The 17,650-nt window shown below is 43.6% G+C and overlaps 1 protein-coding gene across 1 annotated transcript in view; it reads left to right on the forward strand.

The window, feature by feature from the left end:
• LOC138520260 (cytochrome P450 2G1-like) overlaps positions 1–16,180 on the forward strand; it is a 359,513-nt gene extending 343,333 nt beyond the window's left edge. Inside the window, exon 9 of the mRNA XM_069632721.1 lies at positions 15,846–16,180. Coding sequence (XP_069488822.1) covers positions 15,846–16,027 — 182 coding nt within the window. The 3' untranslated portion in view covers positions 16,028–16,180. The remainder of the gene's footprint in view (positions 1–15,845) is intronic.
• Positions 16,181–17,650: the final 1,470 nt, after the last annotated feature.

Below are 17,650 nucleotides of genomic sequence, written 5' to 3' on the forward strand. Positions count from 1 at the left end.
ACTTGCCTTGCATTTGTTCGTAAAAGTGTTGGTACCGAGTTGATTTCATACCCTGCCTTTTCTCTCCCGTCCTAACGAATACTAGAGTGCCATCTAGGTTAAAGCATTCACCTCTGTCTGCAAATAAGTGTTGTCGTTGAACCTAGACTTGTCGAACTATTGTTAGGGGGATTGATTTACTTATAGTAATTGTGATTGAAGTTGTTTGCCAAATTAGTACCAGTGTGTTTTTCATAGATGTGTTTTTATAAATAAATAACTATATATATTTACACCGAAGCTCTGTTCCGTGTTTGCTTGTTCTACTGTGTAAATTGCCCTATGTTGTATGCTCCACATACTGCCTAACTCTTCTTGAGGGAAGTCTGACTGCTCAGCCACAGCTACCAAGTGAATCTGTGTGGTACAGCCTGCTACCAAGTGGGATTACTGCCAAACACCTGTAGTCCTAAATCTTTTGCAGTGGTCCCAGAGGGAACTGCACAGGTTTCCGTCTAACACTGGTGTACAGCGGTGGGATTTGTATAGAGTATACAGTTTAGAGTGCTTTTCAACACTTTAGGATAACTAACCACAAAGCTTAGCACTAAAAAGCAACTTTCAAAAACATGTTTACTATGGAAGTTTACAGTCAAGAGTCCTTGTCAGGTGAAAATACTGACAGTTTACGAGCTCTCTGTAGACAGAGAATCTTTCTGTAAGAGGCAAGAAAGTAGAACTGATAGCGAGATTGCTGGAAAACCAAAGTCTGGGTACTGGTTCAGAGGAACCAACTTCTCCAGCGAATGTAGAAAACAGTGATGGTATTGATCTGAATCAAAGTCTTGATAATGAGTCAGAAGAGGAAAGTGAACCTAATGAAGTTAGCCACTCTGAGCCTCTGTCTGCCTTACCTACTGTACCTACGGGGCCCATGCCGGGTCCCACATGTAACCCTGCTTATTTTGAACTTGAAAAAATGAAGCTCGAATTAGAATACAAGCGTTTTTTAGCTCAATCTGAAAGAAACCAGGAGCTCGAGTTCAGACGGATGAATGCCCAGGCTGAGCTGAAGCAAGCTGAGTTAAGGCTCAGAGAAATAGAACTTAACCATGAGTTAGAGATGAAAAAGTTATCTGTGGAAAATGCTTCTCTCTCCTCTGGTTCCTCTAGAAGTTCCAGTCCCAAAAGACCCCGGATGCCTAAGGAATTAGTGGGTATGTATGAACCGGGATTGGATGTGTTGGATTGGTTAAAACTGTTTGAATATAATCATGGGCTCCAGGACATCACAGGGAATGAGTTACTTCCCTGGTTGTTCTCTAGGCTTCCCCCTGTTGCGACTGATGTGGTAATGGAGTTGGGGGAGGTGGATAAGAAGGATTACGAAAGTGTGAAACTAGCTTTGATAGCTAGGTTCGGGAAGACCCCTTCCCAGTATCTTAAGAGGTTTAGAACCCTCAAAAAGCATGATGGTACCCCTTGGGCAACCTGGGTGAGTGAAGGGTTGAAAAATTGAGAGGGATGGATTAAGTGTTACAAAGTGAACACTTATGAGGATATGAAGAATCTTTTTACGTTGGAGTCTATTTGTGATCCCTGTTCTCCTGAGCTCAGACAGCACTTGGCTGATTCGAAGGAATTGGATTCCAGGGAGCTAGCTAAGGCTGCTGACTTGTGGGTTGCCAACAGGGCTACTCATAAGGATTCTGGGGCAACTCAGAAAAAGGATGAGGGAAAACAGCCTAAGAAAGACTCAAAAGAGAATTCTAATAACTCAAATTCCAAAGAGGGCCCCAAACAGAACCATAAGGGTAAGCCACAAGGAAAACTGCAGCAGAATAGTGTGCCTTCTGGTGCCAAACCCGGAACGAGGCTAGAACTAGCCACCATTCCAGAAAGCATTTGGGAAATACTTTGGTTGTGGCTCGACTGACCACGTGAAAGGAGATCCCAGATGTAAGGGTAAACCTTCAGGGGTCCAGCTTGTCTCCTTAGCCTTCGCTCCAGAGGAGGAAGTCCGAATGGCAAGTGGAAACTTTCTACTGCTGGCCGATGAACTCATTGGAGTCTCAGCCAGTGTTTCTTTAGTGTCTCTGGGGTTGTGGAAACAACAGAATTTAGATGTCTATAACTCCATCCCCGATAATACCAAAGAGTATTATAAGGACAGTGTCCAAGTGAATGGTCAGGAGACTCATGCCATTAGGGACACTGGGGCCAGCATAACTGTGGTGGATACATCTTTTTTTCAGGCTGAGGATGTTGCTAAGGCACCCAAACACCTCACCAAGTTAGCTGGAGGGCCTGTGCAGATGCTTCCCCAATTACCAGTTCTCATCCAGTGTAACGACATGAATGTGAAGATCCCTGTCAGCATACAGAGTGAGGTACCAGGACGCGTTCTGTTGGGTAACGATTTGAAAACTCTCGGAGTTGTGTCGCATACCCCCAGACCTCCTAGTAAACGGTTACAGGAGCTAACCAGACCTGCAAGGGAGAGAACCATGCGAGGTACTCTCCAGGAGATGATGAAGAAAGATATCACTCCTGCTCCACTGGAATTGTCAGCTGCTGTCTCCAAGAAATCAGAAGCAAAAGGGACACCTAAGACTTCTATACCGAAACCAGCAGCCAGCATTTCAGTGCAGCCAACAAGGACTTCCCCGCGGTTGTCCAAAGTTACACCCGTAACTCCCTCTCCAGCTGAGGCTGAGAGGGAGGTACAACCCTGTGTGGTAGAATTAGACTCTGAAGAGGAGCTAATGGAAGGCCAGGAACTCATTGGAGATCTGGATCCTGTTGACCATCCTGAGCTGCAGTCTTTACTGGCAGAAGGTGGACCCAGCAGGGCAGACTTCAGTAAGGGACAGAGAGAATGTCCAACTCTGGAAGGTCTTCGCCACCAGGCAGAAGCTCAGGCTGAAGGGCAAGAGCCTGGGAAATACAGGTTGCACTGGGAAGATGGCCTCTTCTACATTGAACCGACCGAGTCTGCACCTGGAGACTACAAACGGCTTGTAGTACCCCAAGAGAACAGACAGTAGTTCTTGCAGTTAACCCACGAGATTCCTTTGGCTGGTCACTTGAGTTTCAAGAAGACTAAGGAAAGGCTCTCTCTCTACTTTTATTGGCCGAAGATGGAGGCCGAAGTAGAAAAGCACTGCAGGAGCTGCCACACCTGCCAGACCTCTGGTAAGGTTGGCTCCAAGAATGTGGCACCTTTAGTGCCTCTCCCAGTTGTGGGAGTCCCATTTGAGAGAATAGGGATTGACATTGTTGGTCCCCTTGATCCTCCAACCTCCTCAGGCAACAGGTTTATACTTGTTGTAGTAGACCATGCTACTAGGTATCCTGAGGCAATTCCTATAAGGACTGTTACAGCTCCGGCTTTGGCTAAGGCCCTCCTTGGTATTTTTACCAGGGCCGGGTTTCCTAAGGAAGCAATCTCTGACAGGGGGTCAAACTTTATGTCCCACTACATGAAAGCCATGTGGAAAACCTGTGGAGTTACTTACAGGTTCTCAACGGCTTACCACCCACAAACCAATGGGTTGGTAGAACAGTTCAGCCGAACCATGAAGAGCATGATAGGTCCTTTAGAAGAACCCCATAAACGAAAGTGGGACCTTCTACTGCCATGCCTTCTCTTTGCTTATAGAGAAGTCCCTCAGGAGGGAGTAGGATATTCTCCCTTTAAGCTTCTCTATGGTCATCCCGTCAGAGGTCCATTGGCCCTGATTAAGGAGGGGTTGGAGAGTGCTCCTTCCCCCAAGCCAGTCAGAGTGACTGACTACGTGATAGGTCTCCGGAGGAGAATGTCGCACATGATGACAGAAGCAAGCAATAACTTGAAAGCTGGACAAGCATTGGTCAAGCACTGGCATGATCAAAAGGCTAACATGGTTGATTTCGCTCAAGACTAGCTCGTTCTCGTTATGATCCCAACATGGCAGAGGGCCTTGCAAGACAAATGGATGGGACCCTTCAGAGTTGGGGGTAACTCGGAGAGGTCAACTATCTGGTGGGCTTGGGCAATCCCAAGGAGGCTCCAACAGTCTTCCACACCAACCGACTCAAAGCGTATGTCTCAAGACCTGATGTAGGGGCGTTGCTTCTAGCATCATCAGAGGAAGAAGAAGAGAGTGAAGCTCTTCCGGATCTCCTCAGAGGCTTACCTTTAGACGAAAAAATTGAAGGAGTAAACTTCTCTTCAAACCTGACACCCGAGCAACAAGAAGAGTGCAAATCTATGTTGAATCAGTTTGCCTCTCTGTTCTCGCTTTCACCAGGCTTGACCCCTTGGGGCCAGCATGACATGCTCACTGGTGACTGTCTGCCAGTCAAAAGCAGAGGATAGCGAATGTCAGAAAACGTACAAACCCACATCAAAGGTGAGGTCAGAAAGATGCTTGACCTCGGGGTAATAGAGCCCTCTACTAGTCCATGGTCTAGCCCAGTAGTGTTAGTACCAAAGACAGGATCTAAAGAACGTAGATTCTGTGTGGATTATAGAGCTGTTAATGCAGTCACCAAGACTGATGCCCACCCTTTGCCAAGAACAGATGAGTTGGTGGATAAACTTGGCGCAGCCAAGTTCCTCAGCACATTTGACTTGACGTCAGGCTATTGGCAAATAGCCGTGACAGACCATGCCAAGGAGAAAACTGCATTTTCTACCCCCGTTGGCTTATACCAGTTTAAGGTAATTCCTTTTCGATTGAAAAATGCACCTGCTACATTTCAACGGATGGTAAACCAGGTTCTGAATGGGATGGAGGACTTCTGCATGGCATACTTGGATGACATAGCAGTGTTCAGCAATTCCTGGGAAGAACATGTAACCCACATGAGAGATGTTTTGCAGGCTCTTGGATGAGCCAACCTGACCATAAAGGCGAGTAAATGCCAAATTGGACAGAGTAAGGTAGTCTGTCTTGGACATGAGGTAGGAGGTGGAGAAATAAGGCCTTTGCTCAGTAAGATTGAAGCTGTGCAAAATTGGACAACACCTACTACTCAGACCCAAGTGAGAGCCTTCCTAGGCCTCACTGGGTATTACAGGAATTTCATTGAGAACTATGGGACCATAGCTTCTCCTCTCCAAAATTTCCTAAAAAGGTTAGATGGAATGAGGAGTGCAATCAGGCTTTTGAAAACCTGAAAAAGGCTCTTTGCCAAGCCCCAGTACTCAGAGCTCCTGATTACCACCAAACTTTCATTGTGCAGACAGATGCTTCAAATGTAAGAATAGGTGCCGTACTCAGTCAACTGGGTGGGAAAGGTAGGGAGCACCCGGTTTGCTTCATCAGCCGCAAGCTGAAGGATCCTGAAAAAAGGTGGGCAACAATCGAAAGAGAATGCTTTGCTATCGTGTGGGCCCTGAAGAAGTTTAGGCCATACTTGTATGGTTCTACTTTTGTCATTCAGACTGACCACCAACCCTTGAGATGGTTAATGCAAATGAAAGGGGAAAACCCAAAACTACTGAGATGGTCGATCTGCCTGCAAGGGTTAGATTTCACCATTGAGCACAGATCAGGGTGTCGACACCAAAATGCTGATGGTCTCTCTAGGATGTATGTCATCGACTAGAGGTATGAGATTCATCAAGGAGTGGATTAAATCCTCCTGTCCCTTAGTCTGGGGGGGCGAGTGTTAGGGAGAATTCTCTGTTTAGGCTGAATTTCCTAACCTAGTGAGTCCCCCAGCAGCTTTGCTGGATTTCTGGAGTTTGTTTTTTTCCATCCTGCCAAGAGTGAGACACTTTTTCTCCCACTCTTTGACATGTATGTGGTTAATTCCTTTGAATGTCAATGTGTTCTATGGGTTATGGGGTCTTTTACTCCATAGGGTCTCATATGTTTTTCTATGTGTGTTACACCGCACCCTCCGTGCCGTAACACTGGGGCGTCCTAGAGGATCCCCACCATAGACTCCATACCCTGGGACTGACTACTGTCTCCCAGGGCATGTAAAGTCACCATTGGCTTTACTAGACCTAAATTTACTAACAGAACAGTACAAACCATCCTATCGTGAACGTACTAATAGGGGTAATTCGATTACCCCTGGGTCTGTTATTCGAGGGGGCACTGTCCCGTCCCCCCTCGTTGAGTTTTGGCTGGTGGCAGTAGAAACTACTTGTTATATTCGACCCCGAATATAGCTCTATGGGTTTCTTCCCATTGTTGGAGGTTAATACTTTTTCTCGTTAATCTCTAACATACCTCCGGCTTATTTATCTTAAATAAATCTAATGGTTGGTATTTTCTGCCAGAACTCGGTTTTTAAAAATGGCGTCTGTTTTCGTCTCTGTGACTCCTAAACCAGAGGTTGAGCCCTTTGTTCCACTTTTGGCGGGCTTCTGCACAGAGGCCCTCCAAAGTGGTGCCATTCTGTCTGGGTACTACAGGGGGTGTGGGAGGGGGTTTAGGCACCCTGGACTGAGTTGCCTTGCCAACTCAAGTCGCACTCTGGTGTGATTGGCCCAAGTGTTGAGCCACCCCGCTCACCACTTAGCGTGTTTTGATTGACAGCTAGGCTGAATGAATGGGGGTTTTCTGCATAAAAGCAGGGCTTTTGGCACTGGATCTGGAGAAGTCACCACAGGACCTAAGAATCCGACGAGGGTAAAGCTGAGCCGACCTGCAACGATGACACCTCCGGTGGAGCCCTGCTGAACCGACTCACCACTTCCCAACGACTGAGGAGATCTCCCGGCTAGAGAGTCTTCTTCCCCTGACTGGTGGGAACAACCAGTCCCCTTTGCTTTTTCTTCGCTTCCAGGGCGTAGTGGCCGAATTGCCCGTGCTGAGCACCCCGGCAACCGGATAGCCACTAGCCTGTACCGCGACCAAAAGGTGGTGCCTTGTGACGGAGCACTCCGCGGCTGGTCTCTTCCCTGGTGGTGCAACGATCTTCAACTTTCCTTCGACGACTAGAGCATCTCTTCTCTTGGCAAAACCCCAACTTGCATCCACCACCAGGAACAACTGCCCCCGCCGGAGCTGTCTCTCCACATACAAGGTACTGTGTCCACCTGGCTTCCCTTGTGACGGTTAGCGTGAGGTGTCTTAATCCTCGCCTCTCCATTGGGTCGCCTCCAAGCCTTCTTAAACTTTCCGTTCTGAAGTGGTCCAATCTTTCTGTGACAATTTGCGCCAAAGACTCGAAGTGCATTTCCACTGTGATACTTTTTGGGACATTTCGCCTTGCCTCTCTCCGAGTGGGCCTGGCCTCTGAACTTTGCGATCTACAGTAGACCCTGCCTTACTTGCCTTGCATTTGTTCGTAAAAGTGTTGGTACCGAGTTGATTTCATACCCTGCCTTTTCTCTCCCGTCCTAACGAATACTAGAGTGCCATCTAGGTTAAAGCATTCACCTCTGTCTGCAAATAAGTGGTGCAGTTGAACCTAGACTTGTCGAACTATTGTTAGGGGGATGGATTTACTTATAGTAATTGTGATTGAAGTTGTTTGCCGTATTAGTGCCAGTGTGTTTTTCATAGATGTGTTTTTATAAATAAATAACTATATATCTTTACACCGAAGCTCTGTTCCCTGTTTTCTTGTTCTGCTATGTAAATTGCCCTATGTTGTATACTCCACATACTGCCTAACTCTTCTTGAGGGAAGTCTGACTGCTCAGCCACAGCTACCAAGTGAATCTGTGTGGTACAGACTGCTACCAAGTGGGTTTACTGCCAAACACTTGTAGTCCTAAATCTTTTGCAGTGGTCCCAGAGGGAACTGCACAGGTTTCTGCCTAACACCCCCCACCCTCCGCTCATGCCCCGTGTCTCTCTCCTGTTACCCCCACCCCTCTCTCATGCCCCGTGTCTCTCTCCTGTTGCCCCCCACCCCCCGGTCATGCCCCGTATCTCCCTGCTGTTGCCCCCACCCCCATTCATGCCCCGTGTCTCTCTCCTGTTACCCCCCACCCCCCTCTCATGCCCCGTGTCTCTCTCCTGTTACCCCCACCCCCTCTCATGCCCTGTGTCTCTTTCCTGTTTCCTCCCCCCACCCCCGGTCATGCCCCGTGTCTCCCTCCTGTTGCCCCCCACCCCCTGGTCATGCCCCGTGTCTCCCTCCTGTTGCCCCCACCCCCCGCTCATGCCCTGTGTCTCCCTGCTGTTGCCCCCCACCCCCGCTCATGCCCCGTGTCTCCCTGCTGTTGCCCCTACCCCCCGCTCATGCCCCGTGTCTCTCTCCTGTTACCCCCACCCATGCTCATGCCCCGTGTCTAACTGCTGTTGCCCCCCACCACCCGCTCATGCCCCGTGTCTCCCTGCCTTTGCCCCCCACTCCCTGCTCCCCGCTCATGCCCCGTGTCTCCCTCCTGTTACACCCCACCCCCGCTCATGCCCCATGTCTCTCTCCTGTTACCTCCCACCCCCCTCTCATGCCCCGTGTCTCCCTCCTGGTCCCCCCAACCCATGCCCTGTTGTGTTCTCTTTATGCACCCCGCCTTCCCTTTCCATGGTGTCCATCTTGGTAAAAGATTTTCCTTCCTACACCGGGACACCGCAGGCGTTCCGGTTTGGGAAGAAAAATCTTTTTTTTACCACCCCGTTTTCCCACCTTGAGAACCTAGGATGCTAGTGGTCTTTTTCCATTGAAAAGGACGTTATGGTTACGTTGCACTAATAAAGAACTATGCAATTCAATGAAAAAACTTTGTTGAAGGGACGTTATGGTTAAGTTGCACTAATAAAAACCTATGAAAATCAATGAAAAAACTTTGTTTAAAGGACGTTATGGTAAAGTTGCACTAGTAGAAACCAATGAAATTCAGTGAAAAAACGTTGTTAAAGGGACATTATGGTTAAGTTGCGCTATTAAAAACCTATGAAATTCAGTGAAAAACCATTAAAGGGATGTTATAGTTAAGTTGCGTAACTAAAAACCTATGAAATTCAGTGAAAAAACGTTGTTAAAGTGACGTTATGGTAAAGTTGCGCTACTAAAAACCTATGAAATTCAGTGAAAAAACGTTGTTAAAGGGACGTTATGGTTCCAAGTAAAACCGAAAAACCCTTGAAATTCGCCAGTTATGGTAAGCTAAGCAACCATAACTCGCGCCACCACCTTGCACTGATAAGCCTAACACCCAGGACATCAAAGATGACATCACAAATGTCATTGATGACATCACTCAACCCCCACACCTTTTGCATTCCTTGAAAAGCAAGCAACCCCCAGGTCCCAACACAAATCAAGGAACATCCAAACATGCATGGCTCTATTTCTTTCCCCACATGAACACATATCCCCTGTAACACAAAGTACTGGAAGGGATAGATAAAAGATCAAAACCCCGGGTGGAGACCTTGAGGGCAGGAACTGCTGTATCAATGAAGCCCTGAATGTGTGGGACAGCATGACTGCATTTTATCCTGTCTTTCCCCTGGCACCATTTCCTGTGCCGCCGAGGTTCTTGCCACAATGAGTTAATATTCAGGCTTAGTATGTTTAGTTTAGATAGGAACAATGTATTAATGTGTGCCCCGACCTTCACCGCAAGGATGAGCGCAGCTGACCCACATGGATCCACCAGCCAATTGGAGCCTGGCATCCAATATGGAGCAGGTCTATGTATAGGGTTCCACCAATCGGTGGCACCAGTTTTGTACTATATCTGATGACGCTAATTGGCTTTTTAAGCTCTTGTTTGCATCAGAACTGGTCGGAGCGCTCTCGATCAGCAGAGTCCTTTGCTGATATTTGTATCCTGTACAATTAAAACTTGTTATCCTTGCAACGATATCTCCTGGCCTGTTTCCCTAGTGGGTTGTATTTATTCTGGAGTGTGTGTAAAAAGGTACTTGCAATCACTAAATATTGGTTTGTTAAGTGGCTACAACAATATAAAAACATACAGGCCCAGAAGGGTGCAGAATTGATGCTAAAAAGCATGAAAGAGCATAATATAGGTAGATTCTGGAGAATCATGAATAACCTCCATAATCGGGTAGTGAGCTCACAGATAAATCCTATTCCAGAGAGCAATTGGTTCAGTTTCTATTTGTCCATATATGGCCTAAAGTCACCTGCTGTTTATCCTAACAAGACTCTAAATAAGGCTAATTGATAGCATGTCCTTTTCTAAAGAAGATATTCTTGATCTAATCTTAAAAAGAAAAATGTCTAGAGCTCCTGGACCTGGCAGCTTGTCTAATTTAAGACACTGAAAGGCAATTCATCTTTTTCGTCAACTATTTTAAAGTCCCCGTTTTCAAGAATGTTGAACACCAAGTAAATCCTGCCTTCATGGAAATCCTCAATTGTTATTCCAATTCATAAAAAAGGGAACAGTCATATTGCGGTCAATTATGGTCGAATTGCCTTAGTGGATCTGCCAGGAATAAATTGAGGTCTTTAATTGAATAGAATTTGTGACATGGGGCAAGGGGTGTTGGATTTTTAGATTTGTTCCAAACAGCTTTATTAAAGGTGTTCGGGTGGTGTTAAATTGACTTTTACTAAATCTGCTGAAAGCAAGATCCTTTGCTAAAGGTATGTGTTTATATATTTGTTTTATCAATTTTGCAATTACCTTTGATACCGTAAATCGCTCGCTAATTTCAGCGAAATTACTTAAATGGGGATGACTGTTGCACCTGGTTTCCATAATCATATATTTATATGATGATACCACAATAAAAGTCATGCTAAACTTGGAGGGTCTTTTATCAACTCCAATTACGGTGAAGTGTGCTTTGAAAGAAGGATGTGCTATGGCCCCAATTATTCTTAATTTATTTATTAGTGATATTGGTGGAGTAAAAGTAAGCCCAAAGTAAATTCAGAAACAATAACGAGGTGCGTAAATTGTAGAAAACACAGCTTTAATGCAATTCAGTAATGGCTGGGATGACAGTCAGCCTCTAAGACTGAAAAACTGAAGCTCGATACCCATATTGGGCCTACAGTTTTAAAAGGTGAAAACCACATAGTTAGAATAATTTCCAAACAACAGGTGCATGCAAACTCCATCTCTCCTATTCGCTCTTAGCTATACAAATCTAAAAAAAGCAGAATTTGGCCTACTCTGATTGCCTACTTCAATATCATGCAAATTTCTATGGGCTTCCCACCGCAGATGACTTAACATGCACAGTTATAGGGTTAAGGAACAGAGAGTGCATCTCTCATAGCAATAAACTAGATACAGTAATGCTCCCTCCCATCTAACCAAACCTCTTGACACCACAGGCTATTCCCAAACCTCTCTGCTCCTCCACATTGAAAATTGTCCCTGTGAATATTGCATACTCGTATGCCTATGCCAATGACACATACCATTATTTTACATAATGTTTGAGTCTCGTGGGAAAGGTTTAATGAAAAAGTATAACAGAGGCCTAACTCTTGGGGCAATGACTCCTATTGTGAACTACCAGGTCAACTCACTGCATATTAACAGACTCTCTAGAGTGTGGCAGGATTGAAACCCTAATCAATAAAATGGCCTCAACATCCTCGTCATTAATGTTCAGGCAGCCTGTATTTTCTCCTGCGCTTAAACATTGAAACTGCATATTAACAGTGCCACTCTAGAAAACGAACATTATTTTACTCCTAAATTAGATACCCTCATGGTAAATTGGCTATTATATGCAGATGACCTTATATAACTAGATCAGGTGCCAGTAGGTCTACAACGGCAGCTTTTAGCACTGCAATAATATGTATTGGGGAACAATTTGATGGTGAATACTAACATATTAAATGTGATGATTATGAGACAGAGGAAGACTAAGAATACCTCTTATTTATGTTTGCTTCTTTCTAACATAAACTTATAAGTAGTCCCTGAGTTTATTTACCTAGGTTTTAACCTGCCAGAGGGTCTTAATGTACTGAAGCAGATATCTTCTTTGAAGAGTAAGATAAAGACGCTGACTGGCCAGGCTAAAGTTGTTAATAGGAGATATAGACGTCTCTTGTCTTCCTATGATTACATGTTATAAAAGCAAGTTATTCCAGTTTTAACCTTTGGATCTGATATTATTTTAGATATTGAAAAAAAATCCAGTGGAGTAGCTTTGAAGGCACATTTTGGAAGCAGGTGTTATATCTCCCGATGCGAACGCCCACTTCTTTAGTGCGATTCAAATTAGGCTTACTTTTACAAGGAAATGGTGACCTGAAAAGCCTTATCGATTTTTAGAAAAAATGTGCCCTGCTCATGAATCATTGTTGTTTTATTGTTTGCATAATGTGGTGAACAACAAAATAGAGCAGACTGTGAATAACTGGGTAGAATATTGTCCGACAGTATTGACCTCATTGGGAACCACCGCTGACATTGTGGCAGCAAATCCAATGGAGGTTCAAAATCGTTTTTAGAAATTAGATTGGATCCAAACTATGGTAGAGTGCAAGAAATACACTTTTCATCATTATATATCATCGGAAGGGAAATCTTTACATGTGATCTCTAAATATTTATTTATTTATTTATTTATAATAATTACATTTCCTGATAGAAGTTGGAGATCCTACTTTTTAAAAATAAGAATACATATTTTACCTATCAATGAGATTCTAGAAGCCAGAACAATGTTATAAGAAGTGCAAGATTGCATCGTTTTTAAAAAAAAAATCCCAACAAAATTGAAACCCTGAAACAATTTGTGGTGGAATGTGTAAATTTGAGGGAGTCGAGACATCTCTATCTCAGCCGTTTCTTTGAGGAATTGAGAATTTGTACAGCGGAAGCCCTCTGGCTCATGTTTTTGGAAGGCCCTCAGATCTCATGGAAACTTAACTTGATAAGATTTTTAAAATTACACCTGTCTGATAATATAATTCCAGAAGAGCAATGGAATGATGGACTGTGTTTTTTTTATAGCTATTTAAATGTAATGTAGATATATGATTAATGATGTGTGTTACATTTCAGGGATTGTAATGCTATATTCTGAAGATGAATTAGTTATGTTTCTCCTTATTTATGTCAATAATTGTGTATACTCCAACTTTTTATGTTTGTAACAGCCTTTGTGATTTGTGAAACGTTAACCGGATGAACTACAACACAATAAATAATAATTTAAAAAATACTGCTAGTCCCTTAAAAGCACAAAAAAGGTGGTCTTTAACTTATAACCCACCATATTATTCAGGACTAATATATCACTGACGTATGACAGTGGATGCAAATCCTTGAGTGTTATAGCATTTACCTCAAACAAGCCCACACATGGCATAAATTCAGGAGGCTTTTTGGGCACAATGGACAAAGGGGGACAAACATCCCATACTGAGGATTAACATGTTGATAATCTTTCAGGATCTCCTCCACCTTTTTGCTGAAAGTGCATATGACAAACGGGTTTCACTACATTTTCAGAGTTAGCATTTTGTTGTCATATTTCTTGACCATGACAGCGGATAAAGGATACTGCCAAGGAAATCCATGCATATTAGTCACAACCTTGTTATCAACTCGCGTGCCCCAATAAATACTCTCTAACTGGCAATAATTAGTCCATATTACCTGGGCAATTCTTCTCAAAATACTCTGGACTCTTTGTCACTGCGTGGGTTCTCTAAAGAAAGAAACAGAAATATGTGGGTTGTAGATCCCTTCCAGGACAGTACAAATTATATATATAAATCTGCAGTCATTTTGCAAATGTAAACAAACATGAAATATTGTTCACTCCAAAACACATGAAAGGTCTTGAAATCCAAATGGCACGGGGACCCACATGAAATGACTGATGTCATCTCTCCAATCCCAATGTTCCTCTTCTGAACCTTCTCAGAATCACTGCAAGGGACCCCTACTGTAGCGGAATGGCCCCTATGGTGACCTTGATCATGTCATATTGATGTAATAAGAGTCTCTCCCTTACACCACTAGTGCTTTGTCATTTTGTAACATGCCAACTACATAAAGAAGAGCATTCACCTTACATATAAGGACGACCTATTACAATTATGAGCATATGTTTGCATGCACCAAGAGTGACTTTAGGTAGTACTATATTATGACTAGGGAATTTCACGTACCACAGGCATATATATTATGCAGGCATTGGGCCTCATTACAAGTTTTCCGGTCCCCTAACAATGGTACCGGGAAGCTTGCCGGTACCGTTATTACCAGGCCAGCAAACTACGAGTTCTGCTAGCGGGTCTGACCTGGTAGTCGTATGGGCACCTGCGGGCAGACACTGCTGGTAGCACCGGCACCATTCTGAATAGTGCTGGTGTTACCAGCCTCCCCATTCCCTACAATGAGAATGGGGAGTAAAAGTTCCCGGCCCCTGGCAATGTTGAAATACAGGGTCTGCCAGCGTTGTAATGGCCCTGTATTTCCCCATTGCCAGGGGACAGATAAATTCGCAATTTTGACGGCAGCCTGCCGGTTTTACCAGCAAGTCTACCACCAAACTTGTAATGAGGCCCATTGATAGCACATGCAGAATGGACCTGTTTAATCTCTATAAAGAACAAGATGGCATGTGACTAGGTTTTAAGCTTAGCCCTTGAAGATGAATGGAAACGCGTGTTTACTTATTTTCCATTCATGCAGAGCGGTATGACATCATAAGCAATGGACAGCATTGAGTTTGATCAAGTACTGGATACAGATTCAATATCAAAAATGTTTTAAAATGTTTTTCATTTCTTTTGAATGTTACTTGAATTGCTTAAAGTAAGATTATAAAATGAGTATTGACGTGCTCTAGAAGATACTTAAATATACAAAATGTACAATAAATCCTTAATTAATTATATCATTGGATTAAGTGGCATACCCACTATGATAGTGCATATCACAAAATGTGGGCGAACCCTGAAAGATTGGTGCTCTTGAAATATTTGCAGTTCATTTTTTGGGGGTCAGCTTAACTGCTCCCCCACCCCGACAGCACCACTATCACATCTTGCACAGCAGTTTTCTGTGTCATCTCCATGAATTACAGTGCATACCAATCACTAAAAAAATTGAATACAGTTGAGCATACCTCACTGCCCTGTGGGAGCCAGCAATGAGTAGGGCATTGGATCTTGTTCTCAGCACTGTGGCAACGGGTAGCAGCTTGCCCTTCCTTCCAGGGCCCTTATTCATTACCCTTGGGGGAGCTTCAAACATTTCCAGATGCATTTCTAGAAATTGTTTGAAAATGTGCAGGACTTAAACCACCTAAAATATGGGGGGTTACAATTATCCCCATAGTATTTATCCCAGCAGGACCTTTTCTTTCAATTCAAAGGGCTTCATTACGAGGTAGGTGGTAAGGGATTACCGGCACCGGTAAGGACACCGGTGCCTGTAATCCCTTACCACCCTATTCCGAGGTCCCTTAGCGGGTCCCTTCCTGAACTCCTGGTTTTACCAGGCGTTATGGAAGAGACCTGTTAAGGGGCTTCAGCGCTAATAATGGTACCGCAAATTGCAGTACCGTTATTAGCTCCATCCCCATTCCCGTTGAGCCCTATGGGGAATGGTTCCCGGAATGGGGACTTACCGGGTCCTCTAACGTTGGAATGACCCGGTAAGTCCCTATTTCGGGAACCAGGACCTGGAATGCGGTAAGGGGGTAGCCATGGTGCTGATAGCACTATGGCTACCTCCTACCTCGTAATGAGGCAGTGTATTTTCAGGCCCACCTCTTTATACCAGATGTTGCTGAAGCCACCCCAAATACATATCCATGCATGGATAACAGACATTTATTATAGTTTTTGAAGTTAATGAGCGGTCATTCAAAGTCATGTTACACAGTTAAAGGTAAACAACTTATGATGTGCGTCAGCAATCCCCCAGATGGCTACAGAATTGATTTTGAATACTAAATGTGACCAGAGAGCAAAGCATTTAATTTTCTGTGATTTTTGTCTAGGGAAACGAATTTGTCCTGGAGAAAGTGTGGCTAAGATGGCACTGTTTATTTACATCACAGCGATCCTGCAGACATGCAAGCTTGTGTTTCACGGTGATCCTAAGGACATTGATATCAGACCAAGGCTGAATGGATTTGTAAACATTCCTGTAAATTATGATCTCAAAGTAATCCCCCGTTAGCAAACAATTTAGCATCTGCGTGAAAATTGGGCAAGGACAGCAACTGAGACAGAGAATAGAAGCATAATTTCTTTATTTTTGAGAGATTGCCGCCAAAATTGAAACAGCCAAGTTGAACTCAAGCGACAGCGATATTGTATTGCCCTCATTTTGTGTTTGGTGGTATGAGCAGTACAACTGCCAAACTGCATCAGTGTTACCACTAGTGGTTGCTTGCAAATCCCCACATCATAGGTTTCTGTTATTCCTCATTCTGAAATCCCATAGACCTCCATGGAGAATAGAGCTATTAATAACTACCTTGGCTTCCTGTAGCTAGCTGAGTGAAATTTAAAACACTGTCCTTTATTTTCAAATCAATACATAGCATAGGGCCCTATTACCACAAGAGTATGTGTGAATCTTACAGTTTCTAAGAGCTCTTCGGCCATTAAACAATAATACTTTGTGCACCAGCCAATAAAAGTGATCCAGAGCCCAAGGATGGCCAATTTAGTTTTTATCCGCTAAATTCTGGAATGTGCTTCCAAACAAACTCTGTGATAATAATCAGCTTTCATGTTTCAGGTGCAATCACAAAATCTTTCTGTTTTAATATGTATCTCCCTGGGCTACGCCTACCATTCAACCCAGTGTTTCGACACTATTTTGGTCGTAGGCGTTATATACATTTTAAGAAAAGAGATAAATAGAGGAGAACATCTATATTATTCCTCTGTTCCTTTTTATCTCAGTTGAATTTTATTACAGTGAATAAGGCTCCGATGTGCATTTATTTACCTTTAACAGTGCACTGATCTCATTGTATTGTGGCGTGGACCATCTCCTTTAAACATCCTCTTATAATAGGCAAGTTGTAGTAGGCAAGTTAAATAAGATGACGTACAACACTGTGAAATGAGATTGGTTTTGGAATTTTTTGAATTCACATATCTGACAAGCACAATGTTAATGATCTGTAACAAACCTGTAGGGGTTTATGCTACTCCCAATTAGGAGTAGCTGAAATATCCACCAGTAAAGTAACATTTTCTAATTTTAAGCTGTTTCACATTCAATGAAATGTACGTAAAATTATTTCGTAGTATTTTTTAACACACCTACTGTTAGTAATAAACGTTCATTAGGACTACCAAGAAGTATATTGTTGTCTATTTGTTGATTTTTTAACTTTAAGTTTTGGGTAAGCACTGTAGCATACCAGATATTGATTGAAAGATGATGCAATGGAAAATTACTCTTTGTACGTAAGGTTTATTTCTGGTTAAGGATTACAGCATAGCACCATGTTGTTTGATTTGTTCTTTTTTGGACACACAGATGTTCTCACTGTTGGTAACATCACCATGTTTCTGCCAGTAGCCTGAGATATTGCCGGCTTCTGAATGGATTCACTTATAATCAGGTTGTCTGAAAGAAGAAGGCAGTAATACCGTTATGACCTTTTTCTCATGTACTGCCTAACTTCCATATGACCGAATCAGGCTCAGGTGAGCACTTACATCTGCTCTCCCAAGATATGTCCCCAACACCTCCATTGGCTTTTGATGCACCGCAAAGCATTTTCAAAATGGCCACCTCTGTGCTAACCGCATTATCCTGTAACCTACAAGCTCTAAAACC

This window comes from Ambystoma mexicanum, chromosome 13 (genome assembly GCF_040938575.1).
Source record: "Ambystoma mexicanum isolate Mex_15411 chromosome 13, UKY_AmexF1_1, whole genome shotgun sequence".
Taxonomy (NCBI): Eukaryota; Metazoa; Chordata; class Amphibia; order Caudata; family Ambystomatidae; genus Ambystoma; species Ambystoma mexicanum.